This window comes from Limulus polyphemus, unplaced genomic scaffold (genome assembly GCF_000517525.1).
Source record: "Limulus polyphemus unplaced genomic scaffold, Limulus_polyphemus-2.1.2 Scaffold3166, whole genome shotgun sequence".
Classification (NCBI taxonomy): Eukaryota; Metazoa; Arthropoda; class Merostomata; order Xiphosura; family Limulidae; genus Limulus; species Limulus polyphemus.
In genome coordinates, this window is record NW_013668776.1 from 24,822 (window position 1) to 42,314 (window position 17,493).

Sequence of the window (17,493 nt, forward strand, 5' to 3'; positions counted from 1 at the left end):
TAAAAAAAATTTTCTTCTTAGAGGGCACTTATTTACACTCTCAAATGTATTTTAGAATTTTTTTCATTAAATTCCTTTTTAAACTTCATTAAATAATTCAATTTGTATAAATAACTGAATGTCATGCTGCTATTTACAAAAATAAAATCTGAAATCCAATAAAAGATAAGTTCTCTATAATTTTTTCAATTCACAAATGTGATTTTGCCCTCACAATAAGACAAAATGGCCACAGCAGGTAACGGGTTAAGCAGAAATGGAAGAAAACCAGATGAAATGGATGCAATGTTAGTTTAACCAAAAAGAAAAATTTAGTGATCACCTCAAGCTCAACAAAATAATTGATATATTAAATAGTTCACCTGTAGTGTATGATTGCCCATCCAAAAAAGCTGACTGATTCAGCTTTGCAGTCAGAGTTCACCTTAAAAATTCTTGTAACACTTTCAACTTTTCAATTTTTCATGACAAAAAACTGGAAACAACACTTTCTAACCAAGGTTTATATGCAGCAAAGACTGGTTGTGCCAATTTGAACTAGTTGTAGACTCCCACATTATGTATTAAATGCTTTATAAATGCAAACTTGATTTAATTTACAATATGTATTATAAATTACTTGCAAGAGCATAGCTTGTCTTCTATTCTAGATAGTGAAGCTTCTCTCAAGGCTACCCTGTGCTGGCCTACCCTATACTACTCACAGTTTCCAGATCTTGTCACACTGCTGTAAATCTAGGAGTCTACACCACCTTCACTGTTTCATTTGACCACACGTTTTAAGATGGCATCCTTTTGGCAATGTTTAGTATAGAAAAACGCTAGCACTAGCATGTGGTCCATGTGCTATTGTCCTATTTGGTATACTTATAACTAAGATAAGTCTGTTTGTTACACAGCATTCAACAATGTCAGTCAGTCAGTGAGATTGAGAAACTTGTCATTTTACAAATGTTTTTGTATCTGCTCTTCTGACTTTGACAAGTGGTTCTATGACTTGTAATTTTGATGTGGTTTGTTTATCACCTAGGGTGTCTCTCAAATACTTTTGAAGGTATATTATTTGGTTGTTAAAGGTGTACTGTATATGAGTAAACAGTTTGTATCACATGTATTGTGTATCCACCCCATTCCTACAAAAAGTACTACAGTATTTATGATAAACCTATAGTTTGAGATGGGCAGAAAATTTCTAATAAATACTGATAATTGTTTTTGTATTTTTTAAAGCATGATTACATGGAGCTGCACAGAAATGTAACTTTGCTGAAGTTTTGTTTTCATATGCCTTTACAAATTACGTTAAATAAATGCTAAAATGTGACAATATATCAATCATAAAATACTTAAGAATTATAATTTTTTTTTGAATTTTAAAATTCAATATGTTGGTGTGCATTTGAAATCTGAAAGGTTCTCAATGTCCAGAGAGGTTAATATTAGGTTGCGAAATTAATATCGCATTTTGAAACACTTTCATTAACCACCCCCCAAAAAACGTACATCATGTATAATAGTTAAATGAACTGCCCAATCGTCACGTTGGTGTAGCCTATATAATGTGTAAAGTTTAGTATATTCTACTCCCTTATCGTGATGGCACATGATGAGACACATTCAGCATTTAATGCTGTTTGAATACAAGAAGGGAAACAACGCCTTTGTAGCCACAAAGAATATCAAAGTAGTTTATGGAAATGTTTTGAACGTTCGTAATTGTCAACAATGGTTCAGCAAATTTTGTTCAGGTGACTTTAGCCTTAAAAACTGTGATGGCAGAAGCCGACATGTTGGAATTAATATTGATGCTTTGAAGACGCTTGTTGAGTGTAACCAAAGGCAACACACTCATGAACATCTAAGGAATATGGGAAAACTCCTTAAGGAAGGTGTTTGGGTGCCTCACAAACTTTCTGATGATCATCGTTTCCAATGTGTAAAAAATGGATTCTCTATGCAAACATTAAATGCCACAAACAATGGCTCAGTCCTAGACAAAAACCGCTTCTGACCCCAAAACCTGGCCTCCATCCGCCGAAAGTGATACTTTGTATTTGGTGGGACATCAAAGGAGTAATTCATTTCTAACTCCTCAATCCACAGCAAACTGTCAATGTAAAAATCTATAGTCAGCAACTGAAACGTTTAAATCAAGTCCTTCATCAAAAACGCCCTTCACTCGTCAATCGGAAAGGTGGTGTTCTTCTTCACGACAATGCACGTCCACATGTGGCACGTTTGATGCAACACAAGATTATGGAGTTGGGATGAGAAGTTATTTCTCAACCACCATATTCTCCAGATATGGTCCCATCAGATTACCATCTTTTTCGTTCGCTGTAACATCATATTAATGGGAAAACGTATGCAAAGTGGAAGGTGTTAAAGAGGACATTTTCTGTTTCAAAGCCAAGTGATTTCTTTAATCAGGGCATTAACAACCTGACTGTAAGATGGAAAAGCATCATCGATATGAATGGAGACTATTTCATTTAATAAATGTTTTGTTTTGACATAAAAGTTGTTCGAGTTTTTTCATCTAAAAAAAGTAACAATTTATTGACGACCTAATATAATTAAATTGTTTCAGTTAAAAATATATATTTCTGTACAATGTATATTTTAGAAATTCTGTACTGCTTTAAATAAAATGAATAGTTACAGTATCAATTTTTTAAATACTCTTTAAATTCTCAAGTCTATGACATGATATCTGAAATAATTATATCTTGCATCATCTTTTACACTATTCTACATGTATATGAAAACTTTTGGTATTAACAATGATACATACCTTAAACCTTAAAAGTCAGATGTGAAGTAAGTTCTTGTAATAAGTCATTACCCTCCTTTACACATTATTTTATTACTACTGTCAATATTAAAAGATATAATAACAATTAATTTTTTTCCAGAACCACAGAAATGAAAGCATAAAGTATGCAAAATGTATTTTTGAAGACCAGCTAAATGTACAAAGCAAGCCCAATGAACAAAACGTTACAGAATTTAAGTTAATATTTTATTATATAATTTATTACTTTAACACTATGGCTTTTGAGGTACATCAACTCAAAATACCTGGTAAACAGAAAAGAAAAAAATAAATACTGAATTAAACTGCATGAAACTTGGTAAATGTTTAAAAAATAGTACGAGATAACTGTGTAGAAAGAATTATATATGTTTTACTATTTGTAGGAAGTTTTATCTTCTGAAATTTACAAAACTTCATTTCAGAGTAAAGTCACCAACAATGTCTGTGCAAAACTAAAAACAGTATTACCTGAAGAATAGACACAAGAGTATCCTGATGTTAACCTACAAATAACAAGTATTTCATTAGAGAAACTTTTCTTACCTAGCTGGGCCTTCTGTATCTCCATCACCAACCTCATGACACAAAACACATTTTCTTTCATCTCTTGGTAACTTGTCTGGCTTAACACATATTGATATACTATCCAAAGCCTATAAAACCAAGATATAATTAGATTAAGAAGTAATGTTCAGATAAGTGATGAACTTAAGTCAAGACTTTATTTGCAATGACAACATACCAAAAAAAACTATTGCCATACATCTCTACTTAAAATACATCTCTAATGAAATAAAAACTATCAACTTTTAAATTAGTAATCTGAAACAATCTATGTAATGTAAACTTCATAAAACTTGAAATATGATAAAATTTAACTCAATTTCATAATTTATACACCAAGCACAATTTTAATTGCACAATTTAAAATATTTTACTATGCATATATATTTTGCTTTAGTGTGGTATTGACAAAATAATCACTACCTCACATAAATTTTGAAAAGTAGAATTCTACCACAATCAAAACCTTACTGCTGTACCAGTTAATCTGTACTTTAAACAGGCAAAATAAAATACTCTAATGTTTATGCAAGCCTTAATAATACAGTACTTAATAATACATAAACAGAATAATTTACATAAGTTTTCACAATGATGTATAAAATTTTAATAAGCAAACAAAAAACCTGTCCACAGCTAACAAAAGTTTTCACAATGTTGTACTTTCATACAGAGAACAGAAACCTATTACTTAATATAAACAAGTACTTAAAGTGCTGTATTTTCAGTAAACAAAAAATTAAACCCCATATTTATCATACAAAATAGTATGTACAGCACTATGATTTCAACCAGCAAAAGGAGTTTCTTCATTAGTTTACATAATCTCCACAATTGTGCATTTGAAAGAAAGAGAACGACAAAGTCTAAAGCAAAGTTAGATGAACAAAATGTTTTTCACAATGGTGTATTTTTCCAAACCAAATAGAATTATGCTTTAGTTTGCTAATATATGTCAATACTAAAACTGAGTGAAAGATAAAGTTGGTGCTGTACAAAATTCATAATTATAGGTAGCATTACATGTATGTGGGCATCATTTAATACATTCATCAACCATAAGACTACTAAAAAATTTTTACAATTCACTATGCTGTGATTACTTAAATCACATAGTTAGTAGCAATCCATTCAAAGCCAGAGCCACGTGGAGAGATTAAGTAGCAACTAAGCAACACTGAGCTCTTTTTAAACTCGACCACTGTAATTAGTTAATTATTTGGTCAAGCTATAAAGCATTTACTGGTTAATCAGTGTTGTTAGGAGTATTCAGGTCACTGACCAGAATAAGCAAGACTTTTTAAATTGTAGGTGTAGTATGACTTATGCTTAAGAGAAATTGACAATGACTGCACTGCTGTAGAATGGAAATTGGATTTTAATTACATCCTACATATGCAGGCAGGGTTTTATGTGAATTGCCAGCTTGGCAGTGAATTGTTAAAAGTGAAATATCCCATACAATTAATGATCATTGGTGGAAACAGTCACATTTACAACCTACAGCTAAAGAAACACCAAACTTTGACTCGTATGTCCTCATAACAGCAACATATACACTCTTCCATAAAGACAAATAAAAAACACTCCTTTAGAGATTGTATAGCTAACTCTCAGAATAAACAAAGCACACTAATAAACCTTTATGAGAGAGTTTTCACTGGTTCTTCAGTTTTATTCTGGGTCACTATATTTACCTGTCCAACTTCTTCTTCGGATGGACTTTTGTACTTTGGAGAAGAAGCATAACTTTCATTCCACAATTTCCATCGCAAGCCATGCCATTTTTTCGGAAGAGGTTCAGAATCCTGCAAAACAAGAGAAACCTTTTGTAATGTTACATGAAGAAATGTTGACTAATATGGATAACCTGAAGGACAATGTTCTTAATGGGTGAGTTACTACTTCATAAATAAAAATTATGTATAAACTCTACAAAATCCAATTTGAGATGTAAATTTGTGAGTTTAATAAGAAAAACATTAAAAGCCAGCCAATTCTAGGTCTAATACTAACAGTTCTGAATACATAGAAAATTAATCTTAGAAAGAAAGTGCAAATTAATAAAGTGTGATGAAAATATATATTTTGTAAACATCATTGTGGTATTTAGAAAGTAAGCACATGAACTACATTTTCATTGATATTAATAACATATGATGCATAGTTTTTCTCCAGTAGTTTTTCACTAGCTTACTGGGTGACTGAAAATTTGTATTTTGATTATCCCAATCATGAAATAACACATTTGAGAATATAAATTTGCAGAAATTATGACAGTTCTTTTTTTTTTTCCAAAAAAAAGTTTTGCTACATTTTCTATTATTATTAAGATGTAGAGTGAAAGCAAGAAAAAAGTACTGATTCTGCTTTTAAAGTTTTTTTTTTTTTTCGTATTATCTACACTCTGATAGAAATAAACATCACAGGTGTATCTTGGACAAATAAAATAACCAAAGGAAGGAAAGTAATAGAGTGCTAGCTTTAGGAGAAATTGGTCTTTCTCATAATTGTGTATTGTGTGGTTGTTCTTCTGTAATTAGTGTGCTGAAGGTTTTTATGTTTCTGAACATTTATATATGTAGTCTCTTCCTACCAGCAAGTTTTTTTTTGTCATCTCTAGCAATGGTTTACTGTAATACATATATTTTCATATAACTGAATAATCTCATGGCAACTAGAAAACAACTTGTGATCTTATTTTTAAGAAATGAAATTATGTTTATGTGGTTTAACATAACTTTGGCTAACTAGTAATCATGCTAATGGGTTTCAAAGGATTATTTTTACTATAGCCTTAATCTGATATTTACATATTTACACTAATGACAACTACTGTTCCTCCATTTACTTATCAAACACTAATATTATAAAAATAAAAATGATGTAATTATAACAAAGTATTCCCACTGATTTAGGGAATAGTTTTAATATAGAAACTAGGGGACAACTTGTGCTTCACATATATTTTTCTGGCTAAAGTCTTTTGGGGTTAAATAAACAAAGATTATAAAATGTAAAACCAGTTAAGATCATTTCTGCTGCTCTACAGTTAAGCGACCTACCAAATCACATATGTGGTTAGGAACACAGTTTTGAACAAATCTGATGGCCATGCAAGGCATCTCAATGATTGCAAGGTTAAACCTATTCCACAACACGTGATACCTACCAAACACTTCTAATACAAAAGACACTTTGAGCCCAATGGTCTGATCAAAAATGACAAACTGATTAAATTATCTGGTAAGAGACATCAGATCTAGCAATGTTTTCATAACATGAATATTGGGTACAAATAAAAAACTCAGTGACATTGTTCCTAGGTCCCCATTCAACAGTCTGACAGTACCACTACTCTAAGTGTATCTAAACAAATTCATACACAAAACCTTAACACACACACACACATACATATTACGGTAGAAAATGATTTTTTCTTCAATAGGTATTTAAAACCATTGAGTAATTTTTCAATCTCAATTTTATGATGCAATACTATATAAGTCTAATATAAGTAAAACCTTGAGGGGGGGGGGGGGGAGATTGCTAATCTGTGAACAGTACTTTAATGGTACTGAATGATATTCTCTGAGACAAGTTTTTCTTAACTTAGGATTATAAACTTTAATTCTAAAGACTAAACACTACTCCACCAAATTGTTGTGTAATTTGTTGCAAGTTCTGAGATATTGTACATATATAAAGTAAAACCACTATACATACCTGTTGTTGATCTATACTAAGATGTTTTCTAGCTCTTGAAATTTCAGAACTGAAGCTACTTGTAGTTTCTTCATCTAAACAGCCCACCTGTTCATGTGCCACTCCCTCCTGCTCAGTTATTCCATCAATGTGCTCACTGTCCTGACTAACTTCCATTTCTTCTGTTCTTTCTGTTTCAGGTAAGGGGGAAGTAGCAGATGGGGCTGATTCCTCAGCCCCATACAAGTCTAGTCCACTATCATCTGGATGAAGATCTGATTCTTGGAGAATATTCTTACAAGTTAACTTAGCCTGAGCTTCAGCTTCACCTTCAACAGCAGTAGGTGTCAAAGGTGTAGAACAGCTCTCTGATGAGAGGGTGACCCCTTTATTCTCCCCAGCACTAGCATGTCTTTCTGTTAAGGTAGTATTACTAAGATGACTAACCACAGCAGCTGCCTCCTATAACCAATAAAAGAAGCTCAAGAAGTTCAACAAATTATACAGTGGATTTAGCATAAGTTAGCACAATTTATCCAAACACACTAAGATTATCCAGCTTGTACCATTTTAAAAAATGAAATTCTTATATTACATCATACACAGAACAAAAAAACAAACTAGAAGGGTAACATTAATTAAACTATTACATAAGAAAAGTGCAATGAACAACATATACCTTTTGTTCTGAAGACGATGGTGATCGGTGCATTAAAGCAAACTGCATGTAACAGTTGGTGCTACAGAAAATAACTTCATCTTCTTCCTATAAAACAATTTAAATTCATACTATAGTGCATTAACAATTTTATAATTTGTTACCACTGTTAATAAATAAATTCAATAGGTTTTAAATGTATATACATATTTATATTGCATTGTTATTACAGCATCACAGAAAATATTTCGAAGCCAGTTGCCTGCATTTCACAACAAAACTATTAATTAATACTCTGAAAAATATTAAATTCCACCTCTAAAAAAAATATTCTACAAGTTAAGGATATAACTCACATTACATGTGTGGTAGTCTAAAATGGATAACAGAAAATAAGTATAATCAGTAAAAAGAAAAAATAAATGGATATTTAATTCATAACTTTGTAAAATAAGCTTACACAAAACAAGGTGTGTTTGAAGTTCCCCAACTAATATTATTTAACAATGTAACTATTCTATTGACAAAAAGAAATAAAAGAGCCTCCATAATTCAAAGCATAGCTAAAGACTAGAATATTCAGTAAATTTGCCTAAAGAACATTAAATGAACCTAGATGGGAGGAAGATATCACGAGTAATCATTCTTTTGGTAATAAAGAAAAAATCAAGTAAAGGTGAATTACTGAATAAAATGTACATTGAATAATATAAATTTTATTTTAAAAAGTTCCAACATCTTAAAGTACCAAATTAAATTTAACAAAGTTGAAATGGTATAAGAATATTTCTTTAATCTATGGACAAGAAAAAGGTTTAAAGTGACTGAAACATACAGGAAAAAAAAAAGTTTAAATGGCATCATGTAATGAACATTTTAAAATGAATGCCAGGAAACTGACACAAGGGTTATTATAAATTTGGACTTGTATGTTTTCATTCAAATATAAAAGCTATTATTTCTGATCATATTACATAAAACCTCCATTTTCTTTTTAGATTGTTTTGGATATCTTACTGAATAAAAAAATCAAAATTTATTGCCATTTCACACTCAAACTGAAGAACAAAATTTTAGGACTTTTCAATGACTTTCAAGGATGAATTTATTTATTTTCCAGGAGCTAACATAACTTGATCTTACTACTTGCTTTATAATTATTAAATGGAAGTATTACAATAAGCTAGAGTTCTTTGAAGTTCTCATTAAAAACACTACAACTAATGAGCATACAAAGTTTTCCAAGAAAAAAAACTTAGTAATGAAACTCAAACACTCTTACCATTGTAAACGGGTAATATATACATGGTAGCCACTATTAATTTAAAACATACATTTTGTAAGGTATAAGCCCATCCACATTCACATGCATCTAAGCATGTAGAAATGCTTTACTCAACTTGATGTGGACTTAAGATGACAAAACATTTCTACAATCTTCAGAACGTCACCTACTGAACATCATTCTTAAGTACATCGATTAAAATGTCTCACAAAAGCAGCTGAAATGGAAACTGCATAATGTACATGTAATTAACACATGCAAAGAATATGTATACTTTATTAACACTGCAGAGGGTCAGTTCATTACCAACAACATCTTTAATTTTATACAAGCTAAAAGACTTAACCATCTACTAGTGGATAATCTATGTACTGTCAGTTTCATTACTGTGAGCAATTGAATACTTCTTTCTCACATAAAAATCATTCAAGTTACTGATTATCAGTGTATGCTGCTTTATCAAAAACTGACATAGCCTGATAATTCAGACTATAACTACAACACAAAAATTACTGTATGATCACAAATTGTACCGCAAAACATTATGCCTTTAAAAATCTAACTAATAATTAGATATATTTAAGTATCTGTCAACAGGAAAATAATTTATATACATTTACTGCAATGTTCTACAGTGTTTTCCCATACCCATGACTGCTGAATTAGCAACTACTTATTTGTAGGTCATACCTACATACAATTCAGATTAGAATTCCATCATTTCAGGCTTGATGATTATGTGATAGGCACTACAACAGTAATTCAACTGTTTGGCATGTCAGTAGTAATAAATACTGAAGACAAAGAGTTTTTGTTGGAGAACAGTTTATTTTAACATTATGACTTATGCAATTCTGTTTTTCATTTTACACAGCAATTATTATTTTTGTTTTGCTTTCTTGTGAAAAAACAGAAACAATTACACTGTGCCTATCAATTATACCCTACAGTACAAGCATGAATAGCCTTAATAATAAGTACATGTTTTATTCATGATACGAAATCAATCTACATTTTTTGTAAAGGTGACTCATTTTTCAGTTAGCTTTTTTATATTTCATATACTAAATGTTATAGCATTAAGAATTAAACCATCATTAACATCAATTTAAAATAGAAATGCCTCTAAATGTGAAAAACCTTTAATATCAGTGTTTGAGGTAACACTTACCAATTCATCTTTTGAAATATAGGGAAGTTCAGAAGCCTTCTTTTGGATGCCAGCACTGAGCACAACAATGTCACAGTGTTTACAAAATCTTGGTTTGCCATTCAGCAGTGAATGAATGTTAGCAGCTGGTTCTTTGGCTATGAGTAATACAAAATAGTCACAATGAAAGACAGTGAAAATTTCAAGATATACACATTGTAATTAATTTTAGGTTAATTATATTTTCACACTTATTTAAATAATGCACACAATATTTTTTGTTTAATACACGTTTTTAAATATAACATTTAATGAATTTCAGTTTTGCATCTTTACTACATATTCCCATTAACCTTCATAATGTTTATCTATTTTACATTTCTAACTTATGTACTACCATACCATTACACACACACAATAGTTTTAATTAAAACAAAATCACAAAATCTAAAGATTCAATACCTTTTTTATACAGTCCAAGTTTCTGACTAGGAGGTGTGGCAGTTCGCTCAACAATATCATAAGTGGCTGGAGGAGGTATCTTTAATAAGTCTGCTAATGCATTAAGAACTCCACGAATATCATCTGATGCAGATGATGACAGAGTCAAAGTAACTGCCACATTACCAGAATCTTTAAGTGGAGCAGGATGTCCACCTAACCCTAACATTTTTGTTTTGGTGGCAAACATCTCAGACCGATGTTCTGCCTTTATTACATTCTCTTTATCCTGAAAATGAGTAATTTTATACAATCTTTCTTTGAAAATATATTGTTAAATAAAACAATATGAAATGGTTCAAAACATTAACTCATTTTGTATGTGCTCATGCCACAAATATAATTAAAATATTCAAATATATCAATTAGAAGTTATTACCAATGAAACTTTCCTGAAATAAAATTTTAATGTCATAGTAATGATTAAAATTCCCACAAATCATTCAATTATTAAAAAGTCCACCTCAGTTACATTAAAATTTTCTTTTATGAAATTACTATTCCTGGTGAACTCAACAAAGATAGCCACTAAAACCATTGCAAATCCTATATTCACCTTTACTATTCTTCTTCTCTACACTTGACTGTAGTATCAAACATCATTTTCAGTTTAAAATGAAACGTTTTTTTTGTAATTATGATTATAAGTAATAAATTTCAAATATTACCTATTTTTCAAAACCTTTTACTTTCATATCTATCTGCAGGACATATTTAAATAACAAAATTCATTAAACATCAAGATACATTTAATTAACAAGGGTTAAAGTACTTTAAAAATTATCAAGGAAGACAAATCTTCCTTAAACTATAGAGAATTCATCAGAAATCGTACAAAATTTTTTTTATCTGAGATGAAAAATACGTGATGTATTACAAAGCTCTAAATGCTATGCTCTCAAGAAACTCACCTTTTCTTCTTCATTTTCTGATGTTGGGGTTGGTGGTCCATCATGAATACTAGACACAGCTTTTAAAAAAAAACAAAACATCTGACTCTTCTATGTTGTTTTTAATAATAGCTAAATCTGAAGCAGCATTTGAAAAATTTGAACTTTAGATTTGTTCGTTTTATTGATGCCAACCAATTTTTTTCTTGAGTCAAGAAGAGTCCTTAAAAAAATCCAAGTGTGGAATACAAATATAATATATATTTTTTCATACTGAGATATTTCTAAGTAAGTTTAAGCATTACCATTTTTATGACACTTCAAGCACCTACATATTACTTTGAAGTACGCTTTATGTTATCATATGCATGAAATGAAATAACTTTCACTTTTAAGAAAAATAATTTTCTGATTAGCAAAAACTTATAAGGACATGCATATTTTCTCAGCTGAAATTAACTTCTGTAATAATATACCATAGTGTAAAAAACGAACTTCACACAATATATCATAAATCATTGAACTACTTCCTCATAGTTTGTTTACACCTCTTTGTGTGTGTGTGTGTGTGTATCAGACTAATTACATTAATTACACACCTCTTATTGGAATAGGAGCTACAATAGGGACAGTAGGGGAATAAATAACTCTCTCGCCATTGGAGCTCTCATCACTATCTATCAGTCTCAGCCCTGGGAATTTGGTTGGAGGTTCAATGAAACCACATTCAGGTGAAGAAGAAGAAATAATGGTGTCTGGAGACTCAGCATCCCTAAAAATGTTTAAATTATCATATATTAAAAAATTTACTACATTCTTTTAATCCAGAGGGGTGTCACTGAATACATATGTATATTTTTTCTCTACTCACAATAGAAACAGTAATAATCAAATCGCAGGAAACTTAGTACAAACTTACTGAACACAGTCTATAACAAAGTTTTTTGTTAGAAACTGTTTGAAAAACATACTAAAATACTTCCTTTCATCTTAGAATTTTAATATTTTATTTTTACTATTTATAAGAAAGTATCATTCTACATAGATTCAGTCAGTTTCACCTTGATTGATAATCAATGACATATTTATATTGATACTCTACTTTGCTGATTGAAATATTCACCATTTTCAGCTATGAATCATAAAAATACATCTCTCTCTCTTTCCAAAAAAAAAAGAAAAAAGAAAAGAGACAATGATTCATTGGTGATTTGGAGCTGCATCTTTATAGACAGTATCTCAACTATCTGTCAAGAAGGAATCATGATTTTTTTAACAATATTATTAACAGAGATCAACTGATACCTGATATAGTTTTTTATTTCTGTGTATTGTTTGAATATAGCACTGGACAACAAAAGTTGCTACTGGAAGTTGAGTTTCAGGGGTAATTTTATGGTGCTGATTACAAAAATGTAGTCAGAATTTGTCCAGCACCTCTAGGTTTCGAGTTATTGTAATATCTCAATATTTTATCAGCACTATATGAAATACCATGCAATCAACTCAGTACAACAGATTTACACTGTGAAACCATTTATTTGGACAGTTGTAATGGGTAAAATTCCAAATATATTGACCATATATTCTATTTTTTATCAATATAATTGTAACAAATTGCACCACTTTTGCTTCATTCCCACACTCACCTGTTCACACAGTCAAAATGAAGCCAAATCTTCTTCCTCGTATCATTCCCACAAAATTATCAAATTCTTCAACATTTTGTTTTTTAAAATCTTTTAAACTCTAGTTCTATAAACATAAATTCATTTATATTTTTTAGAAAATCATTTGAAATGCTGGTTGCCTCCAGTTCAATAAATTCCAAAAGTGCAAAAATCACCCAAACAGTTTCTGCTAAATTTGTGGAAAAATATATAACACTTTGACGAAGGTGAAACATTACAAACAAGGTAAAAGTAGCTTACTACCACTATTTTGTGTGTAAAATTGGTGAACAAGAAAAATATTGGGCTCCACATGTGTGTTGTACAGTTTGCACATCTGGCTTGACACAATGGCTGAGTAAGAAGAGAGCAAGTATGTCATTTGCAGTTCCCATGATATGACCTGAAATCCTCAAAAACTAACTAACTGACTGTAATTTATGCATGACTAATGTTTCTGGATATTAAGGAAAAAGTAAACCATACATTAAATATCCAAATACTGCATCTGCAATGAAACCAGTACCTCATGGGGATAATTTTCCAGTGCCACATCCACCAGAGAATTGAGGAACAGAAGTGTTATTCTGCATGGAAGACAATGAATCATTTTTATGCTCTTCATGTAGTAATTCTATTACCTGCTGGACATCAACATAAACTGCATCATCTGATCACACAAGAAAAGCAACATGGGAAACGTTTTGGCTCTTGTTTACAGCAATGGAATTTATTAGGCCCAGAAAAAAGAGTTTCAATTTACTGAAGTCACCATCAAAGTCTTTGCCTCTCACTACAGCATGCAAGATACTTTGTGTTTCTGTACAAGTGTTGATGCACTAATGGAAGAATTGGGTACTGAACATCATCCTCAAGAATGCAGATTTTTTAACAACTCATCTAAAATTAGTCTAAAAGCTGTTCTTCTGCTCATGTTATGAACATGAAAGAAACTTATCAAAGCAGGTTATACTTGAGACCATCAAATATGATTCACCATAGGTGGAACATATGTGGTGATCTAAAAGTTATTACACTCCCGCTAGGCCTACAGAGTGGGTATACCAAACATTGTTGCTTTTTGTGTCTCCGGGATAGCAGAGATGATGAAAATCATTTCAAAAAGAAGAAATGAGAGAGAATTACATACCAAGGAAACAGATCTAGTATCAACCCTTAGTGAATCCTCACAATGTTTTTCTGGTTCCACTTCAGGTTAAACTGGGACTCATGAAAAGTTTTGTAAAAGTAATGAACAAAGATGGTAATGGTTTCAGATATCTTTTAAGAAGTTTCCAAAAATCAGTGAAACAAAATAGAAAGGAGGTATCTTTGTTGGGCCACAGATTCGAGAAATATTGATGGCTAATGATTTTGAAACAGTAGTCAATCAGAAAGAACTTGCTGCCTGGAAATCATTAAAATTCGTTGTCAAAAATTTCTAAGGAAATCACAGAGATAAAAACTATGCTGTGATGATTGATAATATGTTTGAGAAAAACAAGAAAATGGGGTCTAGGATGTCACTAACGATGCATTTCTTACACTCCCATTTAGACTTCTTTCCAAATGATCTAAGTGCAATGAGCAGTGAGCATGGTGAATACTTCCACCAAGATATTTCTATAATGGAACAACAATATCAAGGACAACAGAATCCTACAATGATGGGAGATTACTGTTGGTTCTTACAGCATGAAACTGAGAACACACACAAAAGACGTTACAAGTCAAGCAAATATTTTTTAATCAAAAATAATATCATGATGAAAGTTTTCAACATAGCCTGAATGTATTTTCAGTATATAATCTTATTATACTCATTGCTTTTATAAACTGGCATTGCTATTATGTATTGTTTTAGAACATTTTTAAATACAATTTTCAAGGCATAAATAAAGCTATTAAAGAAAAAGTTATTTTCATGGTATACAAGAATATTTTGAAGAAATTTATCATAACTCAAAAACTAGAGATGATCAGTAATATTCAACACAATTTTTAGAATCAGCATTGTCAAATTACTCGGAAACAATTGCATTTCTTCTTGTAGCAGAGAAAATTATATTTGTTGCCTGGTGTAATAAACCTAACAATAATATTCAATAAGTAAAAATTTGGATCATTGGAATATTTTGTAGTCATCTAATATACTTGCTAGACCTAACTAACTTTTTTTTATGCCTTATCACACAAGAACATTTTTGTACTTTCAAACAGATATAATTTAACATAAGAACATTTTCAAGAATAAAGAGAACTTCTGAAGAGAATTCCCAGATTCATGTTTTTTTGCCTTTGTTTACCCCTGCAGAAGTTCTGTATTGTATAAACTCATAATGTTGACTTCAGGAGATCAACTTTAATAAGAGCATGTACAATCATTGAGAAAATGATTGCACCAATCATTTAACTTTATTTGTCATTTTTACGTATGTTCAATTTACAAATCAAACAGAAACACTGACCTTTAAGGTTTTTTTTAAATTTTGACAGTTTTAACAAACAGTATTTGCAAATATAAGGAACTGAATTACAAAAAATCAGAACAGTTGGCAGGTATGCAAGTTGTTGTTGTGCCTATGAGATAACCTGTTTTATTCAGTCCCTGACAGCATTATTCAGCTAAATAGAAGAGGTTTATTAACTGATGCCTTTTAAATATAAATTATATTTATATATAATAACAATATCAGGAGAATAATTATTACAAAACTTTCATGCATAATGCTTTTTTCTATACCTGATCAAGGTCTATAAAACTAACCTGACATTTCTCTGGGGATCGAGATACAATGGTGGTGTTGGTAAAGATGCCGGAATGTCCACACAAGGTTGATCTAAAAAAATCATGATATGAGCTGATAATACCTTCATTATCAAGTTATATCAATCATAACCATACGAAACGTAAAATTAAATCACAAACATCGTCTCTTGTCCACGGGAGAGGAAGAATGGATGAAATAAAAACAAACTTGTTATAGCTTAAACTATCAAACTTTAAACACTCACAAAGAATTTAGGTTAAATTTTGAGTTATTGCACAGTCTTATATATGTAATTAATTGATAAATGTTTTAAATATTTCTTAACACAATTATATCAATCTTGAATTTCAATTTTTCTTCATGGCACATTGTCAAATATATAATAAACTAAATTGGTGAAAATTAAAATTTTATAAATTTAGGTCTGGATATTAAATTTGTCAAAATAATAATAAAAATTAGAAAATAAACAATGTATAGTAACAGGATATAATAATTTCTAGTACTTTAGTTGCTAGTGATTATAAAACCTAATTTATTTTAGCATGCTGATATCTTTCAAGCAATGGCTTATTTCTTGGATGTGCAAGTTTGCAATTGAATTAATGAGCATTCGTACAGAGTTTAACAATAGAAAAGTGTTTCATGTAAATCACCCTACATTCTTATAATACATTTTATCATATTTAAGTAAACTCGAAATTTTTCTTATAATTTCTTAAAATTTGATGAAGACACACCTCTTGGTCTGTTAAATTCTTGATAATAATAACCCCTTACAGGTGGAGGAGTAGGAGGAAGAGACGCTGGTGGTGTTGGGGGGTTACTACCGAAAGGTTGGGTAGAATAGTAATCAGGCTGATTAGACAGGGTAGCATTCCCATAACTACCTCTTAACTGGCAATCTAAAATGGGGGAAAAAAATTAAAATTAGCTTTTCTCTTAACTTAATACAATCTATATATTACAAAAACTCTGAGATTGTTTGCTTGCTTGTCTGTAATTAAATACAGCAAAAACGGTACACAATAGCACCATATTTGTAATGAAATGAGAACAGAAACAGAATAAAACAGGTTTCGTTATAATTGGGCCACAGGTTACCGAGTTAGTGCTGTTTTTCGGATTACTTTTATGAAATTTTCTAGCATGAGTAATTTTACATATCACCACACAGTCGCACTCTTTACGAAACTTCATTGGGCCATGGGTTACCAAGTTAGTGCCGTTTTTCAGGTCACTTTTATGAAAATTTCTAGCATGAGTAATTTTACATCACACTACCATTCGCACTCTTTACAAAACTTCTTTGTTCAAAACTATTTCCCTGTCAATGTTTCCATCTTCATTAAAAGGTGTAAGATGACAAAAACAATATCTTGAACAATTTCTCAATAATGTGCCTTGGTTATGGTAGGTAATTCAAAGAAAAAATAAAGTGTTACTGTTTCTTATTTGTAGAAAGTTTAAAAGGAAAGACC

At 30.7% G+C, this 17,493-nt stretch overlaps 1 protein-coding gene across 4 annotated transcripts in view; it reads right to left on the minus strand.

The window, feature by feature from the left end:
- LOC106468793 (histone-lysine N-methyltransferase 2C-like) overlaps positions 1 to 17,493 on the minus strand; it is a 120,412-nt gene that overhangs the window by 19,928 nt on the left and 82,991 nt on the right. For all 4 annotated transcript variants that reach the window (XM_022397154.1, XM_022397156.1, XM_013929233.2 and 1 more), the window contains 10 exons: positions 16,753 to 16,917; positions 16,009 to 16,081; positions 12,171 to 12,343; positions 11,593 to 11,651; positions 10,643 to 10,910; positions 10,202 to 10,338; positions 7,767 to 7,853; positions 7,109 to 7,549; positions 5,080 to 5,190; positions 3,362 to 3,471 (listed from right to left, as the gene is read on the minus strand). In XM_022397154.1, coding sequence (XP_022252862.1) covers positions 3,362 to 3,471; positions 5,080 to 5,190; positions 7,109 to 7,549; positions 7,767 to 7,853; positions 10,202 to 10,338; positions 10,643 to 10,910; positions 11,593 to 11,651; positions 12,171 to 12,343; positions 16,009 to 16,081; positions 16,753 to 16,917 — 1,624 coding nt within the window. The remainder of the gene's footprint in view (positions 1 to 3,361; positions 3,472 to 5,079; positions 5,191 to 7,108; positions 7,550 to 7,766; positions 7,854 to 10,201; positions 10,339 to 10,642; positions 10,911 to 11,592; positions 11,652 to 12,170; positions 12,344 to 16,008; positions 16,082 to 16,752; positions 16,918 to 17,493) is intronic.